The sequence below is a fragment of the Schistocerca gregaria genome, chromosome 9 (genome assembly GCF_023897955.1).
Source record: "Schistocerca gregaria isolate iqSchGreg1 chromosome 9, iqSchGreg1.2, whole genome shotgun sequence".
Lineage (NCBI taxonomy): Eukaryota > Metazoa > Arthropoda > Insecta > Orthoptera > Acrididae > Schistocerca > Schistocerca gregaria.
The window spans coordinates 237,586,648-237,603,490 of NC_064928.1; the positions used below are offsets into that span (position 1 = coordinate 237,586,648).

At 41.6% G+C, this 16,843-nt stretch overlaps 1 protein-coding gene across 1 annotated transcript in view; it reads right to left on the bottom strand.

Moving 5' to 3' along the window:
- Positions 1–2,253: 2,253 nt before the first annotated feature.
- LOC126291657 (nuclear RNA export factor 1-like) overlaps positions 2,254–16,843 on the bottom strand; it is a 143,115-nt gene continuing 128,525 nt past the window's right edge. The window contains exons 14-15 of the mRNA XM_049985230.1: positions 11,193–11,329; positions 2,254–2,472 (exon numbers count right to left, since the gene is read on the bottom strand). Of these exons, the coding sequence (XP_049841187.1) occupies positions 2,367–2,472; positions 11,193–11,329 (243 nt within the window). The 3' untranslated portion in view covers positions 2,254–2,366. The remainder of the gene's footprint in view (positions 2,473–11,192; positions 11,330–16,843) is intronic.

The following is a 16,843-nucleotide window of genomic DNA, read 5'->3' on the forward strand; positions in this document are numbered from 1 at the left end:
TGGAAGATGCCACCAACCTTGTAGAATGAAAGTGGTATGCAATGAAGTTACAGTCCAACACCAGCATGATGCTTTTGATTATAAAAACATGCCCTACAAAAGTCCAGGTGAATAACCCCCTTACCATAATAATGTAACAACAGAGGCCAAAGTGACAGCCCAGTGCCATCTAGCACAACAATCAGTGCCTAATGCCAGTCTGCAACCTGTGTCGACTCGAGCTGAGCCGCTTCTGTGCTGACCACCTATTGTGAGGCAATGACAGTGCACTAGGGCACTGACCACAGCTTAACAGACTCCAGGCCAATGGAGGAATGCAGCAGAACTACTTCGCAGCACAATCAGCTCCGGACAGCAGTATTTATATCCCCCTGGGGCCATCCCGACATCATCAAACAGCTGTGCCGTGTCGACACACGCCAACACTTAACGCAAATGAATACCGTCCCTGCAATGTAGTCTCCACTACCGTCAACAAGCACAGAACCTAAGCTCAGTGCCCGAATGCCCGGGCCGACACTGTGCTGCCATCTCTACAAGACCACCCGTCGATCGTCCTGCTGCTGCCTCACTGTCTGAAGCACGAACGGAGGGCCACCTGAGTCCGTGCCACTGGTGTGCGACAGATACTGCCCTCTGGCCAACTGTATAGGGTTTGACTCTGGCACACAATGCCATCTGTCACACACTGAGCACCAGGCCACCACACCAGAAGGCGTCTCTCAGCTACTGCCCTGCTGGTAAGCTGTGTCGAGTGCAGATCTGCCTCCCATCTGTGCATGTACGCCACGGGGCAATTCGCCGTGCCTGTCCCGCCAATGCCAGAATGTCACGGGACGATGAAAGGCTGTGCCTGGGGCTAGGACGGGCACGAATGACTGTTCAAGTTAACAGAATAATAAAAAATTATGTTCACTGACTCTTTCTGCAGAGTCCCTAAAGGCATTTGTCTCCCTCCCTAGCATACAAATCCAGGGTACCCCGTGTGGGAGTCTAATGTCTTCTGACGAACACAAAGACAGTTCTTGCCACCTTGCAGCTGCCATTAGACTCCCGACCCATTACGACACTGTCCTGACCAGTCTGTGTCTGTGGAGCAGTGATAATTTAGAGGAGCAATTCGCTTGGAGGACGGAGTAATCGTACACGCAGACTCGATGTAACAAAGAACACGGTTTGCCCAACTGGGCCGCACATTTCCATTGATCCACAGTCCACTCTGAAAGATCCCGTGTTCACTGCAATCGTAACTGTAGGTGTCATCGAATCAGCACAGGGACACATAGCATCTGTCTGCTGTGGAGCCCCATATTTGATAATGTGTGTTGAATGGTGAGCTGTCAAACACTTGGCTGCACCACCATTCCACTCTGTCATCCGACCTGCCACAAATCACTGCCTGTCTTACTTTACAGAGCACGCAAGCCTCCAAACACCGCATTTTGAGATGAGGCACGGGCATTCAAGACCCACGAGTGGCCTCCGCCTTCTAACAACTTTCCACTGAACACTTGAACAGCTGACCAGTTTCAAGATGTTCATTCTCGGGTCCATGGTCACAGCAGTTAACCATTCACTTATGTCAGTGGATTACCCCATTTGCAGCCCATATTGTTGCTACAATGATTCCTCTCTACTCTGCTTATATACTTTACATACCATTTCACACGCCCGCAACACTGTCAGATGGCATTCACAGTCTTGTTGTTGGTAGTAATGTTTTGCCATCAGTGTAAGTGCTATTTATTGATAAAATCCTTCCTGCTCCCTTAATGAATAATTTTTGCAAAGAAATACTGGACAAGTTATGTAAGAAGTGAAAAACAAATAATACACTTACACACAGATGCCAGCAAACAACAGCACAAAAATGAGTTAATTAGTAAATCATTTTTTTACTTTTCTTCCACATACATTCCTATGAAGAACTTAACATGAAAGCATTGGAGTATGTTACATGAATATTCGTAAATTAAGTATGTCACATTAACGCACAATCAACATAGAACGTAGACAGAGGAACTGCTAAAACATGTCTTTCCAAATAGCTGTAGCCTGAAAATTCACCATTACAGACAACGTTGACACCTTTCCTTCCTCATTCTGCAATTACTGAAAAGTATTAACATACAAATAGCATACTGTATAATCCCCACTGGAATGGTTCTGTTCTAAAGAGTGTAGCCACATTCAACACCCACTCAGCACAATTTTCTGTCAAACTTCTGCACACTTTGAAACACCAATACACAATCAAAATTACAACAATATTTATTTACAGGCAATTGTTTCAAGGTACAGTTAACACAACATACACAGCACTGAGATGCAGTCTCTTCTGAGAGCTGAACAAGTTTTCTTCATTACTATTTTGAGGTGATAAATGCAGATTTTGGAATTTTGCTCATCTCATGAAGTTCCAGAAAAATCTGGAGGGCTTCCTTCATATCCCAGTCAGTATCCTCCAGGCACCTGAGAAAACAAGTAGCATTAGTTTCTGATGACATGGAAATCCAAACAGCATGAAGAAAACCTTAAGTCACTCAAGAATACAAGTTGAATCAAAATAAAACTTTGAGAAGTTGCAGCTATTTCAATACGAAATAATGGCGACCAGCAAAATGAAGCAAACAACTCTGAATCTAAAGCTTACACAAACAGAACTTCCTTTTGCCAGTCATCCTCAAACACGTACCCAGAGAAATGAAAATTTTTCTTGTAGTTGCCACACTTTTGAAATGAAACATGGTTCTGCTTCTTAGTCACTCTGTCACATGGGGGCAAAGGGTTAAAGTTCTCAGCTTGCAGGGGAAATGTGTTTCTTGATTAAAAACGCATCAATTTTTCAACGCAGTACTTCAGTCCAGTGACTGGATTACACCCCTAAGATGTTGTTCTGGAAAGTATGCAATATATCCATCTATGACTGCCATAATGTTTACCATCACAAAATGTAAGTCACGCAAAGCTAACCCCAGATGATCATCAACAATATCTCCCTTGGGTGGGTGCAAAATCTTGTCAAAAGATTCTTCGCTTCCTCCCTCTTTCAATGCACATGGCACTTTCTCACAGTTAGTTCTGCTGAATGTACTCTTTGTTCCCAATATCACTATGACATCAGTTATTTTATTCATTTTCGACACTCTTTTTCTCTGAAACCATAATTGTGACCATCTTTATCACCAGCAGAAAACCATCTGGGCTTGGTGAAAGTTTCTAAGAAAACTGTTGCTTCATTCGCAAATGTTAAGATATGAGCACCTGAATTCAAATTGGCTGTCCTCCTCTTGAAAGACTCACATGACAGATGTAGCAACATTACTGCCCAAATCAAAAGCAATGGAGTTTTATAATGGCACAGTATTCGAAATTAGCCATTTGCGTGAGAGACACAAATCACTGTTAATCTACAAAGGTGTATAAAGAAAACAATTCCACAACAGTGAAATAAAGATGGATTTTATTTATAACAACACAGTCCTCATGCTAAGACAAAACTTTTCTCCTTACCGTAGCACTACAGTAGGCTCTCAGGAACTGCTACTATTGACCAAATTCAAAATTATAAGAAAAACCTTATTCTCATCTCTTACAATTAAACAACCTTATTTGGTCATAAACTTCCTGGCAGATTAAAACTGTGTGCCGGGCCGAGACTCTACCAACTGAGCTACCCAAACACGACTCACTCCCCGTCCTCACAGCCCCACTTCTGCCAGCAAGTTTCATATCAGCACACACTCCGCTGCAGAGTGAAAATCTCATTCTGTAAACCTTATTTGGTCATTTTGCCACATGACACCCCCACCATAGATCCAATTCTGTTCTCTGAACAACTCACAGTGTTTGTATTCAGAGTCAATGCCTCATTGTCACATGTCAAAAGTGTAACCCACAGATAGCAAACTTTCTCTTTCAGACACACCTTACACTTAGTTATGGAAACCTTATCTGGATACAACATCTATAAAACTACTCTGGAATGCACACTTACGTAGAGTGTTCACGAAACAAATTTCACACAATTTCTCAACTATTCCATTGCTGAACACAAAAATCTTTTCGTGTGAGCTCTAATCTCTCTTCTTTTGTTACAATGGTCTATTCTCCGTATTTAGGTGGAAGTCAACAATGTGTTTAGAGGAGAAAGTTAATTATTGAAATTTTGTGGAAAATGTCACAAAAGTGAAAAATGTCTGTTTCAATGATGCCACCTCAACTCGCTTATAGTATTCATGACTCTCTCTCTCTCTCTCTCTCTCTCTCTCTCTCTCTCTCTCTCTCTCTCTCTCTCTCTCTCTTTCTGTTTTGCAATAATATAAAATCGGCTGCCCTTCTTCAAACATTTCCAACGTTACTCATCAACTCTATCTGGAAAGGACTGCATACAATGAGGCAATAGTCTGGAAGAGGATGGACAAGCATACTGTAGGCAATCCCTTTAGTAGGTATTTTGTCAACAAAAATCAGTCACTTTCTATATGACAGTTGCATTGTAATGTGTTCATAATTGTAACGCCTAGGTATTTACATGAAACAATGATCTTTAAATTTGACAATATTATGTAAAAGATAGATTACTGCTCACCATACAGCAGAGATGATGAGTCGCAGATAGGCACAACAAATAGACAGTGAAACAGGTAAGGTTTGACAAGTAAGGTTTTGGCCAAAACATTTTCTTCCGAATTAGACAACACATGCCCGCCCACACCCACACGCACACGCACACGCACACACACACACACACACACACACACACACAATGACCATTGTGTGTGGCTGCTGTGTCCAGACCATATCTCTGCTGTATGGTGGGCAGCAATATATCCTTTTCGTAATATTGTAATTATTCCATCCTCGATTTTTCCATTGTTTGATTCAACCTTCAAATTTGTGAGCTTTATTGTTAAATGGATTTTTTTTAAGTTTTTGTGTGGAAGAGCTTACTCTTTTTATTGTTTAGAGTCAATTATCACTTATTGCATGATGTAAATATCTTGTCTAAATCATTTTGGAATTTGTTTTGATTTTATGATGTCTTTACTAGAGGCAAATGACAGAATCATCAGCAAACAATCTGAAAGGACTGCTCAGATGGTCTTCCAAACTTAATTAGTTTATCACAAAATACTACAGGCCACCCTATCCCCTAAGTTTATTTCAGTTTTGTTCAATTCTCCAAACGGTAAATTTTGACCAATTTCACAAGACTATAATTTCTATATGAATGAATACAGAAACTAGGGATAATTTTCAACTGACACTTGGGACTATAAAGTTTTTACTTTCAAAAGAATCATCTAATTTTACAATGACATATTTTTCACATCCATGGACTTACAACACCAGACAATTTTCCACAATTACATTTGGGGTTAAGTTTTTATTTACCTTTCACCAACAAATGCACGGCCAATATCTGTATTTTAACCAACCTCGTCTCATACTTTTCCAAGCATGTCTAGAACTACTGAATTCAGCACTGTTGTAACATGGTGTCACAGTTCACTGCAAGGAGACCTGGGAGGTCAATGACGCAACGCAAGATTTGTATGCCTCTTACAAAGCAGTAACAGAACTGCACGTGTTGAAATGAAGAATGCAAAACGTCTTTTGCTATTGTGTAATGGGACGAATGAGCAATCAAGAGTGGGCAGCCCCCAACCACATCATCACGAAATGGCAACTTAGAACTGGGGCTGAGGTAAACTTTTAGTTTTGATGCGTAAGTTGAAATTTCCTTCAAGTCTCTGTCTCCATTCATGCAGAATATATAGTCTTGTGAAGTAGGACCAATGTCTTGAAAACAGCCTGTACCTTCAAGTCCTCTCTATCAAAAGCTGAGAAAACGGAAAAATTGGCAGCGGAGAGCCTCAGAAGGAACTGAGTCTTTTGGCCCTTGTGATAGGTCCAGATGAAGCTGTGGCCGAAGCATGGACAATGGAAGTGAGTGTGAGTGGACCCGGAGAAAAGGTGGAAGAGGGAAAGACTCGAGTTCAGTGAGAAGGGACTGGATGCACACTGTAGTTCCAATCCCCGTTCTGGGCCACCAGTGTGCGAGATGAATCGTCGTGTCAGTGAAAAGGAGACAGTAAATTGGATGTTGAGATAGGCTGTGAATGTGTGTGGTATAACGTGCAAGGAGTCATTGTTGCCTCATCCACAATAGAGGAACCCCAGCTTCCACAAGTATGCTGTTTACTGGGCTCGTTCAGAAAGCTGTCACAAGTCGAACTCCACAGTGGTGTATAGGGTACAGCATATGCACTGCTGAGGGCAATGCTGCACCAAACACCCAAAGCCAAAGTGGGACTCTACACAGGCTTTGTACAGCTGTAACAGTGCAGGGCCATCTGCACCTCAGTCGGTGCGATTTAAGCTTTGAAGAGTGTTAAGATGTCGCCAGCTCTTTTGCTTAAGCTGATGAAGATGGGGATGACAAGTTAAGTGTGTGTCAAAAACCAATCCCAAATAGTGATATGTCCCCACAGTGTTAAGTAGTTGCATACTGAGGTAAATTTCTGGATGTGGGTCGACAGTGCGACGGTGACAGAAGTGCACGATGCAAGTCTTGGGGGCTGAAAACTGAAAGCTGGGGGTAAGGGCTCACGACTGCGCTTTTTGTATGGCTCCCTGCAGTTGACATTGAGCCATACCAACAGTAGATGAGCAAAAGGAAATAAAAAGTCATCAGCATATGAGAAGGGTGATACTGAGGACCCAACTGCTGCTGCAAAACCATTAATGGCCACTACAAAGAGTGGGACACTCAGTACAGATCCCTGTGGGAGCCCATTATCTCTGAAATGGGAGAACTGTGTGAAGATCAACTGAAACGCTGATGATGTGGAGTGACAAAAAGTTCTGTATAAAAATCATGCAAAGTAGTGAGAATGTGACATCGTCAAACAGTATCACAGGCTTTTGTTGGGTCAAAAAAAGGCGGCAATAAGGTGGTGACGGCGGGAAAAGGTCAATCGGATGGCAGACTCCAAATACTAAGTTTTTGAAGAGCAGAGAGGGCAGTGGATGATGAGCCATGATACAAACGCTTCTGCAGTGATTTATGAACAGTACTGTTTTGCTTGCAATGAAATTGTATATACCGAAGGACGTTGATTGTTTGCATGCCACCATTTGCTTGCGACACCCATTTGTGAAAATGCAGAGTTAAGTATTGTCAATTTAACTTACTGTAATAAACTCCATTAATATGATATGCTTGAACTGCTGTCTAGCAATAAGAGAAAACAGCTTCCTAGGCACCCTATATTGGACAAGTTTGCAAGATACAAAAAAATTGAGGATGGCGATTTAAAAAAAAAAAAGGGCCACATCTCACGGCTAAGGAATTTTGCTTTTGTGTTTTGCTGGCACCTTAATTGTCTCGACTTTTATTTACAGGGTTGTTTACTTGCTTTAACAGTCTGTTATATTTTTGCTAATCAGTGTTTTCATGTGGCCGACGCCAAAATTTTCTTAGCTTTTGTACTTATTTTTCTTGCTTGCCTTGTCTGTTTATTGCACTTGTCTCTTCCAACATGTCCACCCCAGCTATTTTAACCCTGCTCAGGAGTCTGCCAGCAGTAGATGCAACGCAGCTAAGGCAGATGTTTCAGTTTTGCAGCCAGCAAATATCCTCTCTGCTAAACACAGTATAGCAGCTCCCAGTGAACCAAACTACTAATGCAGCACAAGCAACACCTATTGCAGCTTGAAGTGCTACACCGCCTTTTTGACAGTTCCATGAACAAGAATAGGAATGGCTTTAATTCCATCACAACTCGTGTGGCGTGCAGCTGCCAAAACTTTCATTTGAGACACGACTCAGGAACCCACAAAATGATGAAACTGACGTGTATATTGGTGTCACCATGTCTACAGTCATATATGAAACCATTTTCACGCAACTCATTTAACACATATATGAAACCATTTTCATGCAACTCATTCAACACAATGAGTGGCGGAACCCAATGTCGTCGTGTAAACTAGGCTTTAATGCTTTTCAAACCACAATTCGCAATATTTTCCCACGACCTGCTAGAAATAGGTTAATTTCCGCAGTTGTCAGAGAATAGCAGATGACAGGCATCATTGCACTTGCGCAGCTATGACGACATTGGGAGCCCGTATGTTTGTATGTGTAAAACATTAACAGATCTGACATTATGTCATAAAAGAAATAAGACATCAGAGGATACTCCAAGAGCATCGGAATTTTGTGAACCATACTAAAATGCATAATTTGGCTTATAGTGCATCTTTGTGTGTCCAGATTCCCAATGAAGTAGGCCTCGAACTGATATTAAGCTTTCAGTGTGGTTTTCATAATGTGAATTTTCTTGGAGTACCAGTAATGTATCATCTCATGTTTAGTTCTTTATTGTGGCATAATGCCAAACGTGCATTTAAAATGCACTAAACAGCTGAAACTAGTCAACAGCATGGAATTAAACAATTTGTTTCAAATAAATTAACTGCTTCAGAGGAAAAGATTAATAAAAGCCAAATTTCTTTAGCAAACCAACAAAAATAGCTTCATTGTTCTGCAAGGTGACTAATGCTTGACTATCAGAAAGGTGAGAATAAAATAAGGCCTGAAACTAATAACATTTTAGCCCTCCATAATTATGCGAATGTATTTTAATCGAACTGATAGCTCCCAGCTACAGAGATCCATTTTGTTTTCACTTGACGTGAAAGCAGTAAATGAAGAAGAATCACTAAATGTAAATAAGGGTCACTTGGAGACTACCCATCTCCTCACTACAGCTCTGCGCATCTGCCCCGGATCTACGACATTTACGAACCCTCCCAAAGCATTTGAGATGCCAAAATTTTTTCAAAACATGTTCATTTTGTAGCGTATATCTTTCTGAACAGTCTGATACATGAAACATATGTTCGAGGAAATGTAAGACATGTTATTTGGTCTTAACTGTAAAAAAGTGCACTCTCATGCCTCTTCAAACAGCATTCTTCTATCACATATCACTGTACTTCGCTCTGTGGAATTCAAACTTTTATATTTTGTAACGAATGCCATCAAACTATATTTACGACAGAGGAAAATCTTCACAGTTAATACTGGATGGGATTATTTGTAACCAGGGGAACAAGAACTCTTCAGGAAATTTGCACTCTTTATTGTCTATTAGTTCATAACTTGCTGTTTTGTGTGACAGAAAATTAAATATAGGATACATAAAACAATAAAGATTTATGTTTCTTTTTCTTCTCCTCCTCTTTCAGAGGTAGAGGAGGGCAGGGCATAGGAGTACAGGCATCTGCAAGATCTGGAACTGAAAAAGAGCAGGCGACCTTGAGGCGCACAGATGAAGTATCTCATGGCCGAGTAGTGGTAGGAGTCTTCCAGCCTGGGAGGGAATACTTCCTCAGGCGGAGGGGGCAGCTCCCAGGTGGGAGGTCGGGGGAACTGCAGGGGAGGGGGAGGGGGACAGGACTGGGATAAGGAAGAGGTAGGAGGAGGAAATGAAGTAACAGAGGCAAAAGTTGAAGGTAGTGACACTAGATGGAGACTATCATACTTTTAGTGAGCCTCAGCATAAGACAGGTAATCCAGGGACTTTTATTCTTGGATCTTCTTTTTTCTACTATAAGCTGGGCTATTCAGAGAGGGAGGGGAGTGGCAGAACACAAGGGCTTCCCTCATGGAGTTGGTGTCCACAGTCACCACACAGAGGGTCCATTGTACACCACACACAGGGTCCGTTGTACAGCAGGAAGACATATGCCCAAAACGTAAGCACCGAAAGCACTGCATAGATGGAGGGACGTACAGCTCACTCCTCTTAGCAAATAACCTTGACCTTCTCTGGGAGGGTATTTCCCTTGACAGCCAGAATGAAGGCACTAGCATCGATGCAGTTGTCTTTGCGATCCTAATATAATGAATGTCACGCCGCTCCACATTAGCCCAGAATTCCTCCTCAGTTTGCAGGATGAGATCGCTATGAAAAATCACTCCCTGGATCATATTCAGAGATTGGTGAGGATTAACAGACACTGGGACACTGCCAAGACGATCACAGACACAAAGAGCTGTGGATTGGCTGGCTGAAGAAGCTTTGATCAACAGGGAGACCGACCACATCTTGCTAAGGGACTACACCAAACTTGTCCTTGATATTTTCCACAAAACAATGGCTTTGTGGCAGTGAATGTATCCCCATCTGTCCTGGTACAGACGAGGTAATGGGGAAAGTGTTTCATCTGAAGACAGCAAGCCTGGCCCTCCTCCCATGGTGTAGCTATGTAAGGGAAGGTTGTTGGCTCATAGAAACAGCAATCAATGATTCTTCCCCACGGGTGCCACCCAGCCACTGCGAGGGCCACCTGGCACGGGGGCCATTGCCGTGAGTTCTGATGTTCCAAGAAGACAAGCCACCACTCCTTGGCATACATGGGGAGGCAAAAGCTCAGGTATCAGTAGTGTGATTCCTGTGTTGTCATGGGGCTCAGCCATATGGGTACATAACAGACCCACCACACGAATTAGTTACACATGCTGGTGGCCTGGCAGGGTGGAAGGGGGCTACAGCAGGGAAGGGAGAGGGGAAGGAAGGAGGGAGAGGAATCCACACTGTCGATGTTAGGAAGGGAGTTCTTCCCCAAATGGCTCACATTAAAAACAGGAAATTCTGAAGTGGAGGTCAAACCTCAAGAGGGGATCTAAATGCCAAAAAGGATGAAAGAGCAGACACAGGGAAGAAAATAGCAAGCAATACAGGAAACCAAGTGGATATAAATCGGAACACTGGGAGGGGCAAGGAGGGGGGGGGGGGGCAGTGGGGAAGGAGCAAGGATAGGGAGGGAGTGCAAGGTGAAGGAAATGCAGCCAGGAAAAGAAGAATTGGCTGCAATAACAGGGGCCCGTGTGTGCCATGCACAAACCCACGAGGGGGAGGGGTTGAGATTGAAATCAGGACATTGCTGCAAGTACCAGTGTTGGAGAACTTTCCCCTTTCTGGTTAAATACCATCTGTTTCCTTCCATACATCAATTTGAACAGGCCTTATCCAAAACACTGCCGCCACCACTATAGAAGTGCCTATCAACAACTTCGTCAACGGAGGCAGCAAATACTGTACTTGTGGTATTTCCTCCACTGTCAATGAGTTATACATAATATGAAGTAAATCAACAAAATTAATGGTACATACTTTCGTGACCATAGAGCTGACATACTAGTCAGTTGCTGAACCATTCCGGTCATGGACTCCTTCTCACACTCTGACAAATTAGGCATTGGTCGCTTTTTCTTTATTTTTTTAGGTGGTCTTACATACTTGAATGCCTCCTGTAAACAAAGTACATATACTGTGATAACATAATTAGCCATTTATTTAGTCATACATCACATTACAAATATCTCACCATGAAAGAGAATCTTCAACAGAGTGGAATGGATTAACAGAGGTAAATAAACAACACTCATTCCAAATTAGGAATGAGTTAACAGTGTGATAAATGCAAAATGTTTAGCTCATTCAAATTTATTTCTTGGAAATATTGGAAAAAAAATATGAAATACTGATATGAAGTTTCCAAAAAATATTTCTTGTGCACCCTGAACTATTAACGTAACTTCCAATAACCACATTCAGCAGTACCACTAAATCACTCAGAAACTCATCCTTAGTGTAGGGGGCTATAGCACTCCTATCACAATGGGTAGTGCACTTGTCCTGATGACTGACACACATCTCAACAAAGTGAAGTGATTAATCGTAAAGCTGCACCTACATTCTGGCATTTGGCACTAGGTCTTGTATATCCTTCTTCTGTATATAATCTTCTCCTCCTTCTGTATATCTTCTTGTATATCCTCTTTCTGGACGAAATGAAACATTGCCAGACACCTAAGAATAATGTGAAGAGGGCAAGGACCATTATGAAACTGCTGACATAACAACCCACCAGTTTTTACATCCAAAAATCACTCTCAAATACCAAAAGCTGTTGTTCATAGCTTTATGCCCTAATGACTCTGATGATGGGAACAGATACTGTTAGAAACAGAAGGTTCCCAACTATGCTGATTGATGATCCAGCTAAACAACTCAGATTTGAATTACTTCGAAGAATGTTAGTGTGGGAAGATGCAGATGATAAAATAGGGCATTGCTGCGTTATTTAAACTGTGTGTGTCAAAATAATAATTTTTCAGTCCACCCCTCCCCCTCCTCTTTAGGTAACTTCCAGTGAGTCCACAGTTAATACTGGTATGCAAACCTCTTAAATGGACTGGTGCCAGCATTTGACTGCAATGGGTTCAGTAAACCAAAGAATATAACAAATATTATGCAACAAAGTGGAAGGTGAGCCAATTTTGACTCCTCTTAATAATCCTTTCGTTGACATTCTGCTTCAAGTGGATTCTCTTTTTTGTCATTTTTTATCACAATCTTTCTGGACCAAATGAGACATTGCCACTCTTCCATTTATAAGATATCATTTTAAAACCTCCAGAGATGGCAGTCAGAGCAATTATTTCAGTGTAGATTTTGTTCTGGTAAGTAATTTTATATATGTGAAGTAAAAGGTGGAAGACCACAATAGTTGTTAGGATGGAAGCAAATGCAACTAGGATTTTTGAAGGATATTCCACTGTCACTCTGGATGCTTTCACTGTACCAGTATCAAGGTACTTTCCTGCAATGTTGGGGAAGCTTTTCCAATCATTAATTTTGTAACATTTGGATACCAGTCACTCTTTTAGGCCTCCTCAGGGGACACTGCCTTACAGCAGCACTGTCCGTGCGGGCGAGGAGGTTTGCGTGCTCTGGATCCTGAGAGCTATACCAACGGTAGCTTAGCTACCAGAAGGGTCAGCCATGCCGGATTGGCAGAGGGGAAGGAGCCAGACGAAGTGTGTCCCACAACAGCCCATAGGTCCTTTTCACCTATCCCAAGCCTGTCCTTTTCCTGCCATCTCAAAACATAATAAAGGGAAGGGGGGATTCTCAGGTGTAGGGAAGCCAGCTGACCTAGGGGAGTAAACCCTTAATAGAAAATCGGGCAAGACTGGAGGCTCTTAGGTGGCAGCCCCACCACCAGACTAGGGAGCTGTGGGCCAATCGCCAGCATTCCCAAAAACAAATGATTAAAGAAACAGCAGAAAAGAACAGTCGGACGGACTCAAATATGATGACCTTTGCCACAAAAAAGAAAACGAAAATAGGTTTCTGCAATATTAGAATACTGAGAGAAGCCAGCAGACTGAAACAGGTTACAAAGTAGATGAAAACTTACAGACTGGACAGTCTCGGACTTAGTGAGGTGAGATGCCTAGATTTTGGAGAAATCCAAACACAAGATGGATACACCTTTTTATACTCTGGACCTGCCGGAAAGGATGCAGAGCACAGAAATGGAACCAATGGAGCAAAAAAGAGCCTTATGGAATGGAAACCGGTTTCAGAAAGACCATTGACAGCACGTTTTAAGACAAACATTCAAAATGTCACAGACATCCAATGCTATGCTCCTACAGAAACCTCAGATACTGAGCAGAAAAAATATCTTTACCTCTCCTTAAGTGACGCCATTGTAAGTAACAGTAAGAGAGACATACTGATTATTATGGGAGACCTAAATGCAAAAGTTGGAAAGAACAATGAAGGGCTAGAGCATGTAAAAGGAGTCCATGGTATCTGAGAGATGAATGAAAATAGGGATATGTTTTCAAATTTCTGTGCCAGTCACGAACTGGTGATTGGAGGTAGATTATTCCCACACAATAATTGCCATAAGGTTACATGGGTATCCCCTGATCACAGAACGGAAAACCAAAATGATCACATACCGCTAAGCAAAAAATTTAGAAGGTTGCTGATGAACGTGTGGAATAACCTTATTGCTGCAAATTTTAGACTAAAAATCTTGGCTACAAATAGAAAGTTCGAACAACGGAACAAAAAATATGATGTGGGAAAATGTAGAATAACATCAAAACAAGCTTTCTGTATTGAACTAAGGAACCGCTACGAGGCACTCCGAGAAGCATAGGAAAATCATGAAAACAGTGTTGATGATACATGAACTCAGATTAAGGACATCTATTGCAATGTGTGCAAACAGGTCATTGGCTTTAAAAACCATTAGAAGAAAGATTGGATGTCTGAGTGTACACAGAATTTGACCAGCTGTAGGAAGGAGATTAAGGCAAAATTAAATATGACTAAAACAAGACAGCAGAAAACTCGAATGCAAGCTGAGTATGCAGCTACTTACTATAAAATAAAGAGGAGTGTGAGGAATGATAAGAGAAAGTGGATGGATGAGCAAGCTCGGAGAGCAGAGATAGACACAGCAAGGGCTGATGCAAACGAGCTGTACCGCATCCCTAGAATGTTTTCCAAAAAAAGTTTCAACAAGAACAGACCTGTGAAAAGCAAGGAGAGTCGACAGAAGAAGACCAACTTAGAAGATGGAGAGAACATTATTCTGAAGTCTTAAACAGAGAGCAACCTGTAGAGGGGGAGAGGCAATGGAATTTTCCAGATGCCACTCACAGAATCAATGTAAACACACCAACTAAGACTGAAATTAAAATAGCTTTCAAACAGATAAAGAACGGGAAGGCTCCAGGAATGGGCAATATTGCACCTGAGGTGCTAAAAGCAGACATTGACACCACCGTAAATCTACTGCATCCATTGTTTGAGAAGATATGGTCAGAAGAGAAAATGCCAAAGGATTGGAAAGAAGGTCTGATTATTAAGATGCCAAAGAAAGGGGATAGAACCAACTGCAATAACTGGCGAGGCATCGCTCTCCTATCTGTACCAAGTAAAGTACTCTGTAGATTGATGCTAAATCATATGAAGGACTCAGTCGAGGCATGACTGAGAATCGAGCTAGCTGGGTTTAGAGAGCACAGAAACTGTGTCGATCTCATCAACACACTGCGTATAATACTTGAGCGGAGTGCAGAATGGCAGAACACACACTACCTTACATTTACTGATTTTGAAAAGGCATTTGACACACTTAATATGAGAGCTATGTGGCATACCCTGGAAGAATATGATAGTAAGTAATATTACAGCCACTTATGATGGATATGAATGTAGGGTGCCACACAATGGGAAGCTTACTGACTCTATCCAAACAAATGCTGGGGTGAGGCAGGGATGTATTCTGTCACCTACCTTGTTCTTGCTGGTACTGGACAGCGTAAGAAAAAGAGTTGTTGATTGTAGGGGAAGGGGTATTCGGTGGGGAATGCAAGACCTTGACTTTGCTGATGATATGTCTGCTCTCGCAAAGATTGTGTGACATGGAAGAAAACCAGGAATGATGGAAGAGGAAGCAGAAATTGCAAGACTTAAAATAAATGTCCAGAAAACTAAGGAAATGAGAATGCAAAATAAAAAACAAGAGAAGCAAACAGTGTATGGAAAGGAATTGGAACAGGTAGACTCCTTTGTATATCTATGAAGTTCCATCTGTAAAGATGTAGGAGGCAAGGAGGATGTAAAGAGTCGGATAAGGAAGGCAAATGGAGCCTCTGTACAACTGTACCCTGTCTGGCATCATAAGAACATTTCGAGATTAACCAAGCTGTGCTTGTTCAATAGCAACACAAAGTCAGTCCTCCTGTATAGTTGCAAAACATGGAAGGTAACAAACATGATTGTAAAGCAGCTGCAAGTCTTCATAAACCGGTGTCTTCGGCAAATTATAAATATGAGGTGGCCAGATGTTATATCAAATGACGAATTGTTGGAGATGACAAACCAGCGACCAATCCATGAACAAATAAACCACTCCGTGAACAAATAAAGGAGAGTAAATGGAGGGGGATTGGTCACGCGATATGCAAATAACAAGCTGTTGAAACGGCAGCACTGGATTGGAACCCACAAGGAACACATAGACGTGGCTGCCCGAAAAGATATAGAAAAGAATGGTGGAAGAAGAAGCCCTGAAAGCTGGTAAAACATGGAGTGAAGTGAAATGTTTGGTTGCCAACACAACCAGATGGAAGGTCTTTACTGCTGCCCTATGATCCAACAGGAAATAAGTCAACAATTCTTTTAGGAAATAACAGTAATTCATTTTGTTCATCACACAGTGTGTTCTGTTAATCCCATCATGAAGGAGGACATTCAGTGTTATGGAACAAGTCAAGATATACATGAACAGGTAGGAACAGCTACTGCTGGTCACTTCTATGAAATGTAATAACAACTTGTGCTAATCTACTCAAACTGCTAATTACCTCTTCTTTATATATGTGTAAGGGGCAGTCAAATGAAAACAAGACCTAAACAAGTAATTACACTGTTAATTGTTTGAAAAGTAATTACTATAACTGTTAATACTTTTATCCTACTGCAAGATGAAATGGTGAATGCCATTGGGTAAAAATGTTTGAAATGTTTGTGGAAGCCTACAGAATCATTGTTGTACCCAAATGCGCACCTCTTCATCGGAAGCAAATCGACAGTCACCAATGTCTATCTTCAGGATTTGTGAGGGTGTAAGATTTTCCAGATATTTTGTACGCACAGTTTGGAAATGAATAATTTCATTAAGTGGAAGTGAAATCTTGTACTAATTTTGAATATAAATGAACAAGCTTCACTAGTAAATTATATGCATTTTTGTTATCCAGAATAATTGTTTAGAATACGAAGTTTTAATTAGTGTGCATTTTATTATTTGTGTAAGGTATTCCGCCTGGTCTCCATGCCGTTCCAAGAGAGCTGAAGATGTGCTCAAAGTAGTCAATGGCAGAAAAAGTCTTCTGCACCAGCCACCTTGTCAACGTACATCAACAACCAGAAGTTTACACCAAAAATGT